The sequence below is a fragment of the Pristiophorus japonicus genome, chromosome 16 (assembly GCF_044704955.1).
Source record: "Pristiophorus japonicus isolate sPriJap1 chromosome 16, sPriJap1.hap1, whole genome shotgun sequence".
Classification (NCBI taxonomy): domain Eukaryota; kingdom Metazoa; phylum Chordata; class Chondrichthyes; family Pristiophoridae; genus Pristiophorus; species Pristiophorus japonicus.
The window spans coordinates 7,683,981-7,701,010 of record NC_091992.1 but is presented as its reverse complement, the minus strand read 5'-3'; the positions used below and the strand labels follow the sequence as shown (position 1 = coordinate 7,701,010).

General features: G+C 42.7%; 1 protein-coding gene across 1 annotated transcript in view; it reads left to right on the top strand.

Annotated features, from left to right (window-relative positions):
* rps6kb1a (ribosomal protein S6 kinase b, polypeptide 1a) overlaps positions 1-13,440 on the top strand; it is a 90,895-nt gene extending 77,455 nt beyond the window's left edge. The window contains exon 15 of the mRNA XM_070856943.1: positions 1,286-13,440. Within this exon, the coding sequence (XP_070713044.1) occupies positions 1,286-1,529 (244 nt within the window). The 3' untranslated portion in view covers positions 1,530-13,440. The remainder of the gene's footprint in view (positions 1-1,285) is intronic.
* Positions 13,441-17,030: the final 3,590 nt, after the last annotated feature.

Below are 17,030 nucleotides of genomic sequence, written 5' to 3'. Positions count from 1 at the left end.
GGCAGTATGTTCCAAATCCTAATCTCGCTTCACCATTACAAAATTCTCGTGTCACCTCTGAATCTTTTGCCAATCACTTTAAAATGATTGTAAAACAGCCATTGGGTGCGTCAGCCCTCTCTCTGACCCAGGGCCCTTTCCGCAAAGGGAGTGGAGCCATGCCGAAATTACCCTGATGTGTCTGTGTGAGTGATCAAACCCTTTACAAGCAAGGCGGACCTTAACAATAATTGATTGCTTCCTGAGTGGAGTTATTTCCTATTACACAGCTGGCAGGGACCCATTCTATTTCTTAACAGACTGGCAACAGGACAGAATTAATTTGAATGATTCATTTTGTAGCATAGGAAAATCAATTCAAAGTGTTTTGTGGTGTAATTCCTGTGGAAATACGATTTTTATCTCCCCTAGGCTTTCATCATCGAAGTGTTATAAATAAAGGATGCAGGGCAGTAAACTAAGAACATAAGAAATAGGAGCAGGAGTGGGCCATTTGGCCCCTCGAGCCTGCTCCGGCATTCAATAAGATCATGGCTGATCTTTGACCTCAACTCCACTTTCCTGCACTATCCCCATATCCCTTGACATCCTGTTGAGTATTCATCGTGCAATGGCTGGTCTGAACTGAATAAATCATGAGCAACTTTGTCACTTGTGTGTTCGTTCTAATGTTGGGTGAAACGGTCCAGCAAATTCTTAGCGCAGTCATTTTGTTCTGTGGGCGTAAATATTAAAATAATGTTATTGCCTAGAACAGAAAATTAGTATAAAAATTAGATGGTTATCGCAGATTGAGAGAGTCCAGCAGGTAGGGACATAAAAACTTCAGTGGCACTGAGCCATGGGAGACTGGGAATATGCCAGGTTTGATCACCAGCTCGCCGATCTCATTCGAGGCAGCAATGGGTGGGCTGCAATTGTCCGCAGCTACGTGGTGTCAATGAACACTCAGCCAATGAGTTGGTGTGGGGTGGGGGGGGGGGGTAGAGACTTATGGCAGGACTCCATCAAATAGTGTAAATGGGAATAATGGAGTCGCTGTATACAGCCATGAACTACAGCAAACCGAACTCGTGACCGAAACTGCAGCAACGACTCCCCCCTTTAAAGCAGTGTTGCTTCAAATATGGGTTCTCGTGTATACAAATCTGTACAGAATGTTGGAAGATCCCGGTTTAGTTCCCCACTGTGTGTTTTTTTGTACATTATTAGATTTGTTTTGGGCTAGGGGTTGAAGCAGGTTAGTCTCTGTGAACAACTCGCTTACTGCCACTGTATTTTACAGCCCTGTAAAGTTCTCAACTGCTGACTGCTGGGGACGGGGCGCCAGCATGGACCCTCCCAGAGGACACGGATCGTCAGACTACCCAATGGACATAGGGATGGAACAGATGGACGTGACGGTTAGTGGAGAGGCATCTGCTCCACTGCCAATCCGACACCCCATGGGCGTGAGCTCTGTGCCTTTCAAAAAGCAAACGTATCCCGTACCCCCAAACAGACCAGCACACCTGCGTATGAACCTATGACGACGGGTGAACGTGTGGAAGGAATGAAAAATAAGAACATCAATGCAAGACTGCGCACGAGCGAGCGCTCAGAGTGCAAATGTGAGAGTATTGTTGGGGAAGGTACCAAGCCTCTCCATCTTTCTCTCCCCTCTTTTTCCCCCATCCTCCCCCCCCCCCCCCCCCCCCCCCCCTTTCCAAAATATCCGTGGAAGTCTTGGTTCAGGACAATTACACAATGAAAACATACGCATCACTGACGGGAGGGGAAAAAAAGGGAAATTAAAATAATTGGCGGGGTGATGAACATCTTTGTGAGATGCACGCACTGCAATAGTGCGAGGGCATTAACGTCCCACGCAGCATTTCGCCTCCTGAGGTTCTGCACTAGACGTTAAGAGAAGTCCCCGCGGCTCATCATCGCAAAATTGTTGATGACGTTGAAGAAATCTTCCTGCTTAGGTGCCTGATGAACACAGTATTACCAAAGGCAGAGTTGTTGCACGGCTTTGCCTGAATCTCACAATCAAACTGCAACTTGTGTTGGGTGGGTCGAGGGGGGGTGGGGGAGAGTGGGGAGACGCAGAGAATGCTGGGGGCGTCTGCACCCGGGATAGGAAAGATTGCACATTGTCGTAACGTTATCAGAGCCCAAAGTCTCAGAAGCTCATTCCTGTATTGTAATACATTGGAGCCCACATAAATACAGTTTATGGAGAGAGATCATGGATTAAAACGAAATCTATATAACCACGCTGTAATGCGTACAATGGTGATACAATTGTATTAACTCTTTGGTACAGACAAGTCTTAAAAGCCTCAGTTTGCTTTCTGTAGACTTAATGTTTGAAGAGGTTTAAAGTTTACCACATTATCTGCCTTTTTGCCTACTGCAACTATACTCTTAGAGCTGTCTGTAATCACAGTACTGGAATAGATCTGTGTTGATTTTTTTTTAAAAGAAAGAAAAGTTCTCCAGCTCCCAAGAGTGCGTCGCCATATATTGGTGATGATGTGCTACCAGCACTTTAAAATCTGACCCGCGTACATTTCTGGCTCATTATATGGGCGAGAAGTTCCAGTTTAAATCTTTTCATTTTACACCCGTTAAGTTTAACTATTCTGCTTCTCTTCGGAAGTATGTTGACACGTTCGTGTCCACGTCATATACCCCTATAGGATATTAGGCCCTAAAGCCGGTGTTCCTCTAATCTGCTGGATGTGGTAAGTATAAGGAGGGGGACATGGAGAAATGAAGGCTAACTGTTTAGACCCAAACCAAATCTTCCCTTCCTGTGCTCAAACACCTCTGAAGAGTCTGAAATTGTCTGTTGGTACTGTCCATGGACAAACCATGGTGCTGAGCAGGATACTGCATCAAACCCTCTAAAAGGCACATTTTTCCACAGCGATAGTACTTGACTAATTTGTTCTGAATCTGTTGTGCTGTGTTCTAGGCTTCCAGATCTGATTGTGTGAAGTGTAGTGTGTGCTGAAATGTGTTTTTTTTTTTACAAGCTGCTTTTTCTCTCTATCTGTCTGCTATTGAAATCAGTTGAGCCATAGGATACAAGCCATAAATGTCTTTATGCACGGAAAGGCAGTCTGGCATGCAAAATAGGCCTTTTTGAGTATGAACCAATACGAGAGCTTAAATCCAATATTAAAAGTGGCTGTTATATATGCAGACCTTAGAGAAACAGGAAAAGGCAGTTCCGAAGCCATTCATTTCAGTGATTTTTACTTGTTAAATTTCAAAATATTTCTTTACCATTTCTTGTTCTTTGGGTCAGAGCGCTGTCTTCTCACTTAATTTCAGCCGCTTTAGTTTTTATAATTTTTTTTTGTTTGCTCAAGTAATCCTGGATTTGATCACTATTTAAAAGTCCCCTTCTCACCCTGCCCCAACCCATTGTGTTGATTACTGTGGTAACGAGACTTGCTTTAAAGTGGACTATGGGTGTCTCGCGGGTGCTTTCCCCCCACATTTCATCAGTAGATAATCACGGCAAATCAAATGGCCTGGCTAAGTGAGCAGTGTGCACCAGCCTGAGGTATAAGAAATGGTAGCAAGAGATCAATAATTGGAGCGAAAGAATGGTTTCGTCAGTGTGTTCAGCCCTAAAGTTCACATTTATTTAGGATATTCGTTGCTAGTTTCATCTTTTATTTCCTCCCCCTACACACGATGGTGATGAAGATTGCAGTACAAGAAAATAATTCCATTGTGTTTTAAAGACACATGTTTCAGACAATATCAAATCACTTTAGCCTGTTCTATTTCAGCCAAACCTTAGCTGGTATTCTACTCTTGGTTGACGTGTGGGTCTTGTGTGGTACAACAGGAGAGCACCATTTTCAACTCTCTCTTGTGGAAATGGAGAGATTTATATTTTGGCACTGGACTTGTGCTGATCAGTCTCTAGTCGTTGGGGTAATTGTCATAATTTACTACAAAAAGCACAAGCTTTCAGTACCAGGTATTCGAACTCACAGACTTATAACATGCTCAATTCTGTGAGGCTTCCCAATCGATCGTGTATCCGGGAACTGTCCATACGGCTCGGTAGATGGTACGTGCCAAGGCTGGCAGTGTGTCCAATCAAAAGCAAAGCCTTGGAGTTGAGCTTATTTGTCAATCAGACATCAGAAATGCTAAGTATGGTCTTTATATTTTCTGCTGGCTTATCATGTTGCTGGAAATCCCAGGTCTCTCCAGAACTGCCTCCCTCCTCCTCGGATGTTTGAGAATGGCTGGGCTCCTAATCTTTTCTGCTGACTGTACGTCAATTTGCCATAAAAGTAATTTGGAAGTTCATTATTTCGGATATAATTCAGTCCAACCGCTCTAAAACTTGCTGTGGTCACATTTGGTTCATTTTCCACTGGGCTGCTTTGACATTTCAGGGTCTTGGAATGTCTCAACTTGCCCTCTGGCAGTGCTGCTGTACAAGGTACGTACTGAAGTGCGATTGGCATTCTTCCCTCTGGCCTCTGATTCAATTCTTCCTTCTGGCCTCTGATTCAATTCTTCCCTCTGGCCTCTGATTCAATTCTTCCCTCTGGCCTCTGATTCAATTCTTCCCTCTGGCCTCTGATTCAATTCTTCCCTCTGGCCTCTGATTCAATTCTTCCCTCTGGCCTCTGATTCAATTCTTCCCTCTGGCCTCTGATTCAATTCTTCCCTCTGGCCTCTGATTCAATTCTTCCCTCTGGCCTCTGATTCAATTCTTCCCTCTGGCCTCTGATTCAATTCTTCCCTCTGGCCTCTGATTCAATTCTTCCCTCTGGCCTCTGATTCAATTCTTCCCTCTGGCCTCTGATTCAATTCTTCCCTCTGGCCTCTGATTCAATTCTTCCCTCTGGCCTCTGATTCAATTCTTCCCTCTGGCCTCTGATTCTATTCTTCCCTCTGGCCTCTGATTCTATTCTTCCCTCTGGCCTCTGATTCTATTCTTCCCTCTGGCCTCTGATTCTATTCTTCCCTCTGGCCTCTGATTCTATTCTTCCCTCTGGCCTCTGATTCTATTCTTCCCTCTGGCCTCTGATTCTATTCTTCCCTCTGATTCTATTCTTCCCTCTGGCCTCTGATTTTCAAACATCAGCTCCTCGTGGTGGCGTGACTTGAGATTGGAATTTTTTTTCTAAAAGGAGTTGCGTGATGTGAACCTGTGTCCCAACACTGCTGCAGTACAAGAACACTGGCCCAAGCTGAGATTGAACCCCTTGATGGCTCAGCCAGTGTGTAATGTATTGTCACGCAAGAGTTGATTGGAGCAATTTTAACAAGCCTCCTGTGTGAGATGCCATTTTTTTTTAAACTGTAAACTCCAGGAGCTAACCATATTTGCCAGGAATCATCCTCCAGGAAGCGGGCAGCTCTGCTCTTAAATCGAAAGCTCAGTTGAAGTCATGATTTTTACATTTTTTTTTAAGTGAAAGGAAATATTGCATTCATGTATATTTTAAGTTTACAAGGGCATAACTACCTCCCACCTTAGTTATACAACCTTTTTCAATGACTTCAAAAAAAACTGCCTTTTTTGTATTTTAAGTGCTGAAATCTGTTGATGCTTTTTTTTAATGGGGTAAAATAGAAATTAACAGGCTAAAACCCAGTGCACATACCTCATTCCTTCGAATACACCGTTGCTGTTATTATTCATGAAAGAGCTGTTCTCTATATAATCAGGTCCATCGGCTTCTGAGTAAGGCCAATTCCATGTTATGATTTCTGGGATTTTTACAAATGCTTTACGGATCGCATTCCATGATTCTATTAGTTTTTTCATCACGATCAGAAAGCCAGGGTTCTTGAATGAGTGCAGTCCATACATTTGAATTTTTCCATCGCATCGCCCAAATAACCCTTGTGTTTTATTTCCATATTTCAGAACCAGGATCTCATCAGTGACCTGTATTGTGCTCAAGAAATAATGTCCACTTAGCCTATAAAAGCATCCAAAAATATGACCGTTTTATAAGTGTCCAGCTCTAAAGTAATTCTGAAACTGGTTTCTTTTGAGAACTGGAAATAGGGCCTCTTCGCATAGAGTAACACATGGAAAGGCCATTGAAGGAGTGTTATGCCTTAGTTGGCTTTGCTGAATCATTAATATCATATCCAAAGTCCAATCTCATTTATGTATTTAAAAAAAAAACGTTTATAAAAAAAAAAAAAAGTTTTCATTGGAAATGGATCATGCACTTGGAAATAGGCTGTGGGCGCCCTTGGCTGTGCTACATTCTGCAGTCCAGGGCTGCCATGCTGAATTTAGGAAGACTTGAAAGAACAGTGGCTGCATGTTCCCTATCACTTGTGTCTAGTTGTGTTTCACAGGCAGTGCATGATAGAGTGGAGGTATAACCGGCCTACAACTATGTTCTACCAGGTTAGCAAAGATGCATTTACCGACCGGGCCATTTGGGGAGGTGTCGGGGATAAAGATATGCCCTGCGGTAACACACGCTCCCGTTTTGTAGTGCTTCACTACTGCTTCACAGCCACTGTAGACTGACTACAGAAAATAGCAATTAAGCAATGAATTACTTTTAGTTCTGTAGTCAGTCTCTTTCCTTCTATGAATTTTTTTTTTAATGTAGCAATTTGCAATCATGTAAAGGCCATTATGTTTTCCAAGATTGTAATTACAGAGCACTAAAACGCGTGTTGGAATGAGTTTTGGTGTCTTTTATTAATAAAATCCAACACTTACAAAGAATTGTGCTGAACTTTATCTTTTTGTATAACAAGCTTTTCATAACATCTGGGGGAACTGTCTTAAAAGCGATTGAACTCCAAAGTATAAAGGAGGCTTAATTAATGTCTGCTTTGGCTGTTAATTCAGCTCTTTCACATTATTGATCCTAACTCTTCCAGTGCTGATCTTTTTTCCCCCCTCTCTCCCCTCTGGGGGGGGGGGGGGGGGAAAAAATCTCAGCATACACAATTTAAACTCACATTTTTGGGGAAAAATAGCTAGGGGGGGGCGAGTGGAGGGGAAAAGATGTTGCACACCTTGATTCATTGTAATGGTTGGATTTCTGAAGGGCTATGAATAATGACACTTTTTAAAAACACAAATGAATTTTGCTTGATTTCTTGCGCTGTTTTCCCTTATTTTCTGAGTAACTTAAACCGATGTCTGATCCCCCGATGGGATGACGTAGCATCAGTAGAGAACTTCCTTGAAAATGAACTTCCTAAAAGACCCATTTGGATGAGCCATCAGAACACTCGGTTGATCGTAAGTCTTCTACCATTGAAAGTTTAGAACTTACATTGGCGTAAATATTCACTGGTCAGTGTGTACGCTTCAGCTACATAGTGGCCACCAGTACTCTGCGGCGTATGGCTTCTTGTAAGAGGGGTGCAGATCCAATTTTGCAAGGAGCGTACAGTTTCACAGAAAAGCAAGGAGTTTCTGTCATATTGCCCCCTTCCACCAGTAATGGCCTCTCCTCTGACTTTGGGGAGGGGCGGGTGAGGTAGCACCTGATAATTCACTGGGAAAGGGAAGAGTTTCAATAGAAGCGATGCTGATGAAAGCACTTCAGTGCAGACATTTGTCGTCATGGTGGGCCCTTTTGGTTGCTGTCAAGCTCAAACTATGCAAATTGCTTTTTCCCCCTCCCATTCTACAGGTACAACGTCACAAATCCGGCAACCTTGGGACCGAAACCTTGCCGGTTTTTGGATTTTTCTCGAACGCATGAAGTAGAATAATGGTGGCGTGGGTCGCGAGTCATTCGGCAAGGCACGGACCAATCACACACCATTTAAGACATGGGGGGCAAAGCCAATAACTAGTCTGGCCTGCCAGTTTTTGGACATTAATTCTGGATTTGATTTTACTGAATATCAAATGGGGTTTTCTCAAAAATGTTGAGTTTTCGGACAATTCCGATTTTCAGACAGACGGATTTGAGACGTACCTGTACCTTTTTGTAAATAAAAGACAATAGCTCAAACATAATATAGATTTGCCTAGTCGCTCAATACTAACCTCAGTAAATTAGGTTTTGTATTTCAACAGATCTATGAAAGTTTTTTGTCAACCTTTATTTTTGTACGATATATATTTGAACCTTCGTTGCAGCGCGAATGGCTGGTTAATTTGACAGGTTAGAAGAAACATTTTGTAAAGTGCTTCCTTCCGCCCTCCTTTCCCCAATGTGTTTATTTTGTAGATTTTTTGGTTACTTTGGAATTCTTTAGCTCGTATGTATTTGCGGGGGAAGGAGGGGTGGGTGAAATATTATCAATTTGTTTTTTTAAAGCAAAGCTTTTAAACTTTTATGAATGTATAGCCTTTATGGGCTATTAAATTTATTTTTGACTGTAAATGGAGCTATGGACACTGCCATTAACTTTCATTTGAGTTTCATCAGTTGAAGAGGTAGAAATTCATGTAGACAAGTTCCATAGTTCTCGGGCAACTTGCGATATGCTGCCATGGGGCTAGTGCAGCGCTCAAGTGTACCAGCCAGCGTTTAGTGCAGCTTGGATCACCGCGGAGGCTGCTGGTATTGTTTTAACACCATCCCTTGCAGGGAGGTCCAGCCCACTAGGACTGGTAGGAATAGTCTCCGGCTGCATTAACACTCCAGCTGTATCGTCGTTTTGGTTTGCTCTGGTAACGAAAGGTAGGAGGGTAAATCTGGAGTCCAGGGTCTTGAGGAGGGAGTCTCGCTCTGAAGTTGGGCAAGAGCTTGTCTAGGGATTTACATTGCAACCTCAAAACTTCCTTGCCCCAATGTTGTAGTGTAATGTTGGAGCCTAGACGAATTGGTTCGGGTCTTGAGATTTGGACAGTTTAGGAAACACACATCTTTTAAAACATTTTTTTTAAAACTTACGGATCCACAAACAAGGTTTATGATGTAAATGTTCAGTGTACACAGCGATGTGTGCATGTTTGTTTTTGCCCCGATGATATTTTTGCCATGTATTAGAGTGCATAAATGATCATTGTAGTTAAGCTCCAAATATCCTCGCACTTTCTTGTGTATTATTGCTCACTTCCTTTGGGAATGTTGTAAAACAAGTGATGAAACTTGTCTTGACCTATGGTAGTACAGGTACTTTGCTGTTTCAATGAGGGTGAGTCAGTGATCAGTTCGTGTGGAGCTCATCATTGCACACCTTTAACTGTGGTCTCATCTCTATTGGAAACCAAAGCTGAGTAAGTGATCCACCCTTTTCATTAACTAATAGGCTCCCAGAACACTGGATCAATTCAAGTTTCAGGGCTTTGTTGGTTAATGTGCAAGTACCTCTTGGAGCATAAAGTTATAGAATCATCGACATTTACTGCACAAAAGGAGGCCATTCCGCCCATCGTGTCTGTGCCGGCCGAAAAAGAGCCATCCAGCTTAAACCCACTTTCCAGCTCTTGGTCTGTAGCCCTGTAGGTTACGGTACTTCAAGTGCACATCCAAGTACTTTTTAAATGTGGTTTGGGTTTCTGCCTCTACCACCCTTTTAGGGAGTGAGTTCCAGACCCCTGGATGAAAAAAGTTCTCCTCAACTTCCCTCTAATCCTTCTACCAATTACTTTAACCAAATGCTTCCTGGTTTCTGACCTCTCTGCTAAGGGAAATAGGTGCTTCCTATCCACTACATCTAGGCCCCCTCATAATTTTATGCACCCCACTCTCCTCGGCCTCCTCTGGTTGTACCTGCTTTATGGATGAGCTCAAGGATTCCCCACACGGTGAATTCACTCTCGGCCCTGGCGTTGGGTAAAGGGCTGAAAAAAATGGCCACCGCTTCCTCATAGGAGCAGAAAATCAAAGGATGCAGCACAGCATTGTACGGAACACCATTGGCAGATCCCTGGAAGCAAAAGGCAGAAAAGGGCAGTTTCAAAGCATTAAAACCATGAATTCCTGATTGTACGATGTCGAATGGTGATGGAGGCTCTTACCTTTTTGTGCCCCTCAACCTTTCCCATTAGCCCTCCGTTAACTCCACCAACCGGGCAGTCTTGAAGTGAGCCAGGCAAAGTGAGCATTGGCCTGCTACTTAACTGTGATGGGCATCATAGTTGAACCCTATGCTGTCCAACGACCCCACGCATAATTACAGTGACTGGTTCACAGGCCCACAACTCCTCGCTCCTCCGCCCTTTGAAGACAATGAGGTCAATTGTAACTCAATCGATAGAAATGACCCAGTACCACACTCTGCACTGTACTCATCCACTGAACCACTGAAAACATGTTCATGTTAACTATCCTCATTTTTTTGAATGGTAATTTAGAAATCATCAAATTGCACAAATCTTTTCACATTTGAAGCATGCAGCAGTGTCCTTGTAGATTTATTTGGAACATCACTTCCATAATTTTTTTAATTTAAATTCACTGATTTGATGTCTCTAATATTTGCTGGCCAAGTAACACATTAGTTAATTCTGTGTTTAACACCCATTTCAAGGGAAGGTACAGTGGATTAGTCCTCCTAATGTGCTGTGCCACAGCTGGGAGCGTAGGTTCATGCTCTCACTTGCTAAGTTCTGCGCCACAAAGAGGCAAGTCCCCCCATGGAGGCCTGGAGCTCCACAACAGAAGGAAGATCGGGGGCATCGGTTGCCCCAAGTGTGTTGTCACAGATCTGAGGGCAGATTGCTTGCTGATCTGAAAAAGAGAGGAATTGTACCCCTTTAATTAGAAAACTCTTTTATCATCTCAGCAATGTGATGAGTTTAAAACATTGTAGCATACTCTTCCCCTTACCACAACCTATTTTTCTGAATGAATTTCTAGTGTAGCGAATAATTTGATGTGTGACGTGTGATTGCTGCCCTTTTCTGAGCAGCATTAATATATTTTACTCCATAATCTGCTTTTAAACATCTATAAATTTTGATGCATAAACTTCGTAATATATACTTTGATAGTTGAGACTTGAGCACAAAAATTTGGACCGGCACTCCAGTGCAGTGCTGAGGGAGCGCTGCACTGTCGGTGCTGCCGTCTTTTGGATGGGACGTTAAACCGAGGCCCCGTCTGCGCTCTCGGGTGGACGTGAAACATCCAATGGAACTATTTCAAAGAAGAGCAGGGGAGTTATCCCCGGTGTCCTGGCCAATATTTATCCCTCAATCAACATCACTAAAACAGATTTACTGGTCATTATCACATTGTTGTCTGTGGGAGCTTGCTGTGAGTAAATTGGCTGCCGTGTTTTCTACCTTACAACAGTGACTACACTTCAAAAGTGCTTCATTGGCAATAAAGCGCTTTGGTGGTCGTGAAAGGTGCTATATAAATGCAAGTCCTTTTTTTCCCCCTTTGTAATCCTATTGAAGAACTATGAAAAAAAACTGCAAATGTTGAAAACCTGAAATAAACACTGCAAGGGAAAGCATAGCAGATGGACGCCCTCATTAAGGGGCGGACGTTTTGGATCTGATCAAGGATCCCATCCGAAATGTTAATCCTTCATTTTCATGAAACCATTTTGTTCCATGTGATTGCAAAGATCTTAAAAGGGAAGATTCCTGATTTCTGTGCTGATTTTTTTTGCGGTCCTCATTTGAAGCTGCTTCTCCTCTTCCCAACTGTTTGCACTAGATGATTACTGGTTTATAAGGGACGGGATGGCCGTTGACATTGGTGGTTTTTGGGTTGAATGTGGATGTTGCAGTGCTGTGTGCACAAATGTCGGGGGTTCCCAACGTTACCGTTGAGCTGCTCCATATTTCTCTTGTGCTATGTTCACACTATAGTCAACCTACATACAGGTTATAGTTGCAATGATCATCCACTGGGGGGATGGCTTATCTTTTTAATATTTAAAAAAAAATAATGATTTGTAGAATAAATGAAAGACACCATTATTAACCTGTCAGAATCAAGTCACGATTACTTAAATGGAGAAAGCAGAATTTAGGATGCCTTATTGTACAACCACACTGGACATTTTGACTTGGTACCACCATTAAGGTTACCAGCATGTAAAGAAGTTTAAAACCAGTACAAGTTCTGACAATAGAACCTTTGTAACCCAGATTGTCAGCCAAGTGTGGCTCAATTGTAACTGATGCAGGTATTAAATAGGTTTACTGTGTTTGTAAAGTGACTGTTTTTGGGTACATTGAATCAATTGGAGTTGGGGGTTGGGATTAAGTCTTGTCTTTGCAGGTGGAAGACTTAGAGCTTCACGGCAATACTGGTAGAAGCCAGTGTGCCCACTTGCTATTCTTGGTTACGCCAATAATTTGGGCTCTGTGTGTGGCATGCTGGAAATTGACAAGCGACAAGCCACAAAATCTTTCCAACAGTATGTACGGTAGTTGATGTAAACAGTCGGAAAGGTAGGTTAAATGTGGTGCTAACTTCTGAACGTATTGTGATGGCCAGTTCTCATTTTATGGAAGCCACTTGTCACTGGGTCGTTAGCTTTATCTGGCTTTCTACCATCCCTGCACCCACCTCCCCAAGAAAAGCAGTAGATCTCTTGTGTTGTGACTACCCGTGTGTCGGATTGTCTAGCAGGAGGTTGCACATGTTGAATATTGATAATGCCAATGATATAAGTAGAAATTATTAAAGCAAAGCAGAAAAAAATGTATTCCCTGACAATGTGATAGAATTATTGATGCACCTAAATCTTTGTCTAGCAGGGCTTCAGAACTGTTGAGCAACTTTTCTGAATTAAGTTCAATGCATCTCAAGTAGCAGAGAGCTGCATTCTATATTAACATATTATCTGTGGCCACTCATCAATCTGGGGAGTCCATTCAGTTGCTATGTCTCAATTAGATTAAAGAAATTCAACTGGAGAAAGTTGGCACAGTCATGACTACTGCTAGATGCCTTTAGCGGGCTTTTAGTATAACTTGGAACTTGCGGAATATACTAGTGGCAGGAATATCACTGCTGCCCCAACATTTATTATACTGTGCTTGACGGGATGTTTTATATAATGTTCAGTTGGAATTTCGAGCATCCATTAGACATTTGGGTAGATCCAACTTTAGTTGCATGGACAATCCTGATAGTTACAATTGGCCAGGTAGAACAAGGAGTTAGTAAATTCAATTCTGCACAATATTTAACATAGCACTCAAGTGGTTAAGCAACTGTTGTCCCAACCCTTGATTCCAACTCCAATAAAACAGCACAAGTATCTCGCCTCAACACTTGAAGTGTATGTAGAACATTGTATTTGATCTTGGAAGACTTTACCCCTGCTCTGAGACCAGTATTTTGGCGCGGTGCTTTGATTGCTAGAGAATTAGACTTGCCTCATTATGTCGATAGGACTACACTGTTTAGTTGCCTGAGTAAAAATGGTGTGAAGCTACTTTTTTTTTCCCTCCTCGCTAATCATCTTGTACTTACTCAGCTGTATTACCGAAAATCAAATTTGGTCAATGAATGAACAGCTGTAAAAACCCATTAAAAGGCAAAGTTGAATGAACACAGTCTTGTTTTTGTCTGTTTGAAATTCAGGTGGTGAGTTGCAAGTGAATTAATGATGGTCGTGACTGGATGTGGTCGTTGAGACCGCACTACAACATGACGATCATCATACACAGTTTTAAAATGAACTTGAATTAATTAAATTTATATTTATGCCATTATTGATTTAATATTGTAATTATAGTCTGGCTGCATTTCCATTTCGTAAAGTTAAACCACTGTGATGCATACCTAAGGAGTAATGTACACTTAAAAGTGCTGCTTAGTGCAACTGGGGCAAACTGACTGGTTTGAAGGATGACCTGCGCTCAGATCCCGGCTAAAGTGCATGTGCAGTGTTCTGATTATTTCGTTAAAACATTGCATGGTTTTTATGCTTTTAATTTGTTTTGTTTTGCTTAAAGCTGGGGCGAGAGTGAGATGTAGAGCGCCTGTCTTATAAATGCTAAGCAGAAGGAATTGAATTTGTGCGCATTTACGATTGAAAGACTTGCATTTATATAGCGCCTTTCACGACCACCAGGCGTCTCAAAGTGCTTTAAAGCCAATTAAGTACTTCTAATTGTAGTAGTCCCTGTTGTAATGTGGGAAACGCAGCAGCCAATTTGCGCACGGCAAGCTCCCACATACAGCAATGAGATAATGATCAGATCATTTTTTTTTTTAAATGTTGCTTGAGGGATAACTTTCTTTTTTCCCCCCCCCCCCCCCCCCCCCCGGCTCTTCTTTGAAATAGTACCATTACGTCCACCTGAGAGCGCAGACAGGGCTTTGGATTAACGTCTCACCTGAAAGACGGCACCTCAGACAGTGCAGCACTCCCATATCACTGGAGTGTCAGCCTAGATTTTTGTGCTCAAGTGGGACTTGAACCCACAGCCTTCTAACTCGGAGACAAGAGTGCTACCCACTGAGCCACAGCTGACACTGAATTGAACAAGAGACGATGACGCTCCCGTGTTGCCGATCTCATCTGTGTTACTGAGGGAAGGTACCGGACAAAAGTGGCGTGTTAATGCTGTAATTCAACAGTACGACCTGATGGTGGCGCCATGGAGAGATTGGGTATTATCCCTGATTTGGGGGAGGGAAGAGATGGGAGCATGGATCTAACAACATACCAGTCAGAAGCCAGTTGTAGAATTGTATTGGCAGAGGCCAGGGAAGAGTTTGCCTGCATGACGTTCCAGTGAAGAAACGATGCACAGAGTTTCCAGGAAACAACATGGAGGGAAAAGCGAACACTGCGGATGGTAATGTGAAAATAAGAGGTCCTCGATGTAAATTGTATATCACAGAACACAGAATTATAGCAATTAATGTTGCATGGTTCTTGAACTGTAATCAGTCAATAACTGGATGATTAAACTGAACACCTCATGGTGGTAAGAATACCCAAGTAGTGAGTGGGCTGGAGATGAAAGAGCAACATGTTAAGTAATTGTAACTAAGTAGTCTAGATGCAATAAATAATGGTGCCAACTTGGGGTACGATGGCACTTTTGTATTGATTATTGGGCACTACAAATGTCTTAACACATGATGATTCTATGTTGTATGCAAAGTCTTGATTGAAATCAGAATTTTCTGGATGGTCAGTAACCTGGTAGTAATAAATTGAAAGCCTTATCACTAGCTTAAATCGTTTTGGCTTCAAACTTGAACCCTGGCAGAACGGACGCATTGCTACAGGTAGTCAGTGTGTTGCACAGCAGTCATTTGATCAGTAGCTGACATTGTCAGTGATAAAAAAAAAGTCCTCATAGTATACAGCTTAGTGTGTTGTCCAGGGAAAGGCCTTATCATCTAAAGTTGACATCAGTTATAGCACCTTGGAAAAGATCTTTGATATGATGATGCCAAAGGATTATGGTAGTCATGTAATGGATTTTAGTTCTCAAAAAATTGCCTTATTCTAATTTTGTTGAATCCTAATGATCTGATAGTTACTGGAATCCATCATGGGGGACAGAGTGACTTGAGCAAATGAAATTCAACTTGGTGTATAGATTTTTTTTGGAAACCCAAGAGGCTTCCATAGCAGGGATGAGATAAACGAGAGCTGCACAAGGGACAATCAGTTGGAACCCCAATGAATGATTCTATGTACAGTGTCCCCAACTCTCAACTGTGCCACCAGATGAGACTACGGAGAAAGAGCGTCCCATCTCTAATTCTCCATCCAGAAAAACTTGCATTTCCCCTCTTACAGCAGCGTGGAGGGCTTGCATCATTAACACTGTTATGGACTCTAGTATAACCATTAGAAACTGTGGCTTAGTTCGTAGTGCCCTCGCCTCTGAGTCAGAAGATTCAAATCCCACTTGAGTACAAGAATCTAGGCTGATGCTCCAGTGCAATACTGAGGGAGCGCTTCACTGTCTGAGATGCCGTCTTTCGGATGAAATGTTAAACCGAGGCCCTGTTTACTGTCTCCAGTAGATGTAAGGCACTATTTCGAAGAGGAGCTGGGGAGTTATTTCTGGTGTCCTGACCAATATTTATCCCTCAATCAACATCTCTGGTCATTATCGCATTGCTGTTTGTGGGAGTTCACTGAGCGCAAATTGGCTGCCGCGTTTTCCACTTTACAGCCAAGGAAGTACTTTTTGTAGTGTAGTCACTGTTGTAAAGTGCTTTGGGGCATCCGGTGGTCGTGAAAGGCGCTGTATAAATGCAAGTCTTTCGAATTTTGGAATTAAGTATTTGTGTGAATTATTATGGTACAAACACGCTCCTCTAATTCTGCCCTCTTGAGCACCCCTGATTATAATCGCTCGACCATTGGTGACTGCCTTCTGTTAACTGGGCCCCAAGTCTGGAACTCCCTGCCTAAACCTCTCTGCCTCTCATTTCTCCTTTAGGTACTCCTTAAAACTTAACTCTTTGACCAAGCGTTTGGTCATCTGCCCTAATTTCTCCCTGTATGGTTCGGTGTCAAATCTTTTTTTAATACTCCTGTGAAGAACCTTGGGATGTTTTACTACGTTAAAGGCGCTATATAAATATAAGTTGTCTTCTAAATTATTAATGTTAAGGCTACGCTTATGGATGGTTATTTATAACTAAAACAGTTGTTCCTGGTTTGGAACTGCTCAACATACAATGGTTGCTTCCTCTTGCACATGTGCAAAATGCAGGAACTCGGTAGATTTGTGGGAAAATGGGGAAGCAGCTGAGAGAAAGCTCTGGCTTATACTGATCATGCTAGGGGAGGGGGGGAGGGGGGGGGAGATATCGCTATGGTGGGCACACCTCTGAAGCCCCGGATTAAGCAATGGGTGATGAGTCAGTCGGATGAGTGGTGTTGGAGTTGGATATTTGGAACACAAGGGAACTGGCATGATGCAAGCTGTCCTTTCACCATGCTGAAAATAGGTGTCCACTGTATAGCAGACAAAGAAGCACTTGGACTTGGGCGGACAGCTACTGGAAGGTATAACCTGGAAACGAGATACAAGAACATCAGAAGTAGGACATACGGACCCTCGAGCCTGCAAAGCCATTCAGTAAGATCATGGCTGAATCTTGACTTCATCTCCACTTTCCTGCCCAATCTCCACATCCCTTAATTCCCCATGAGTCCAA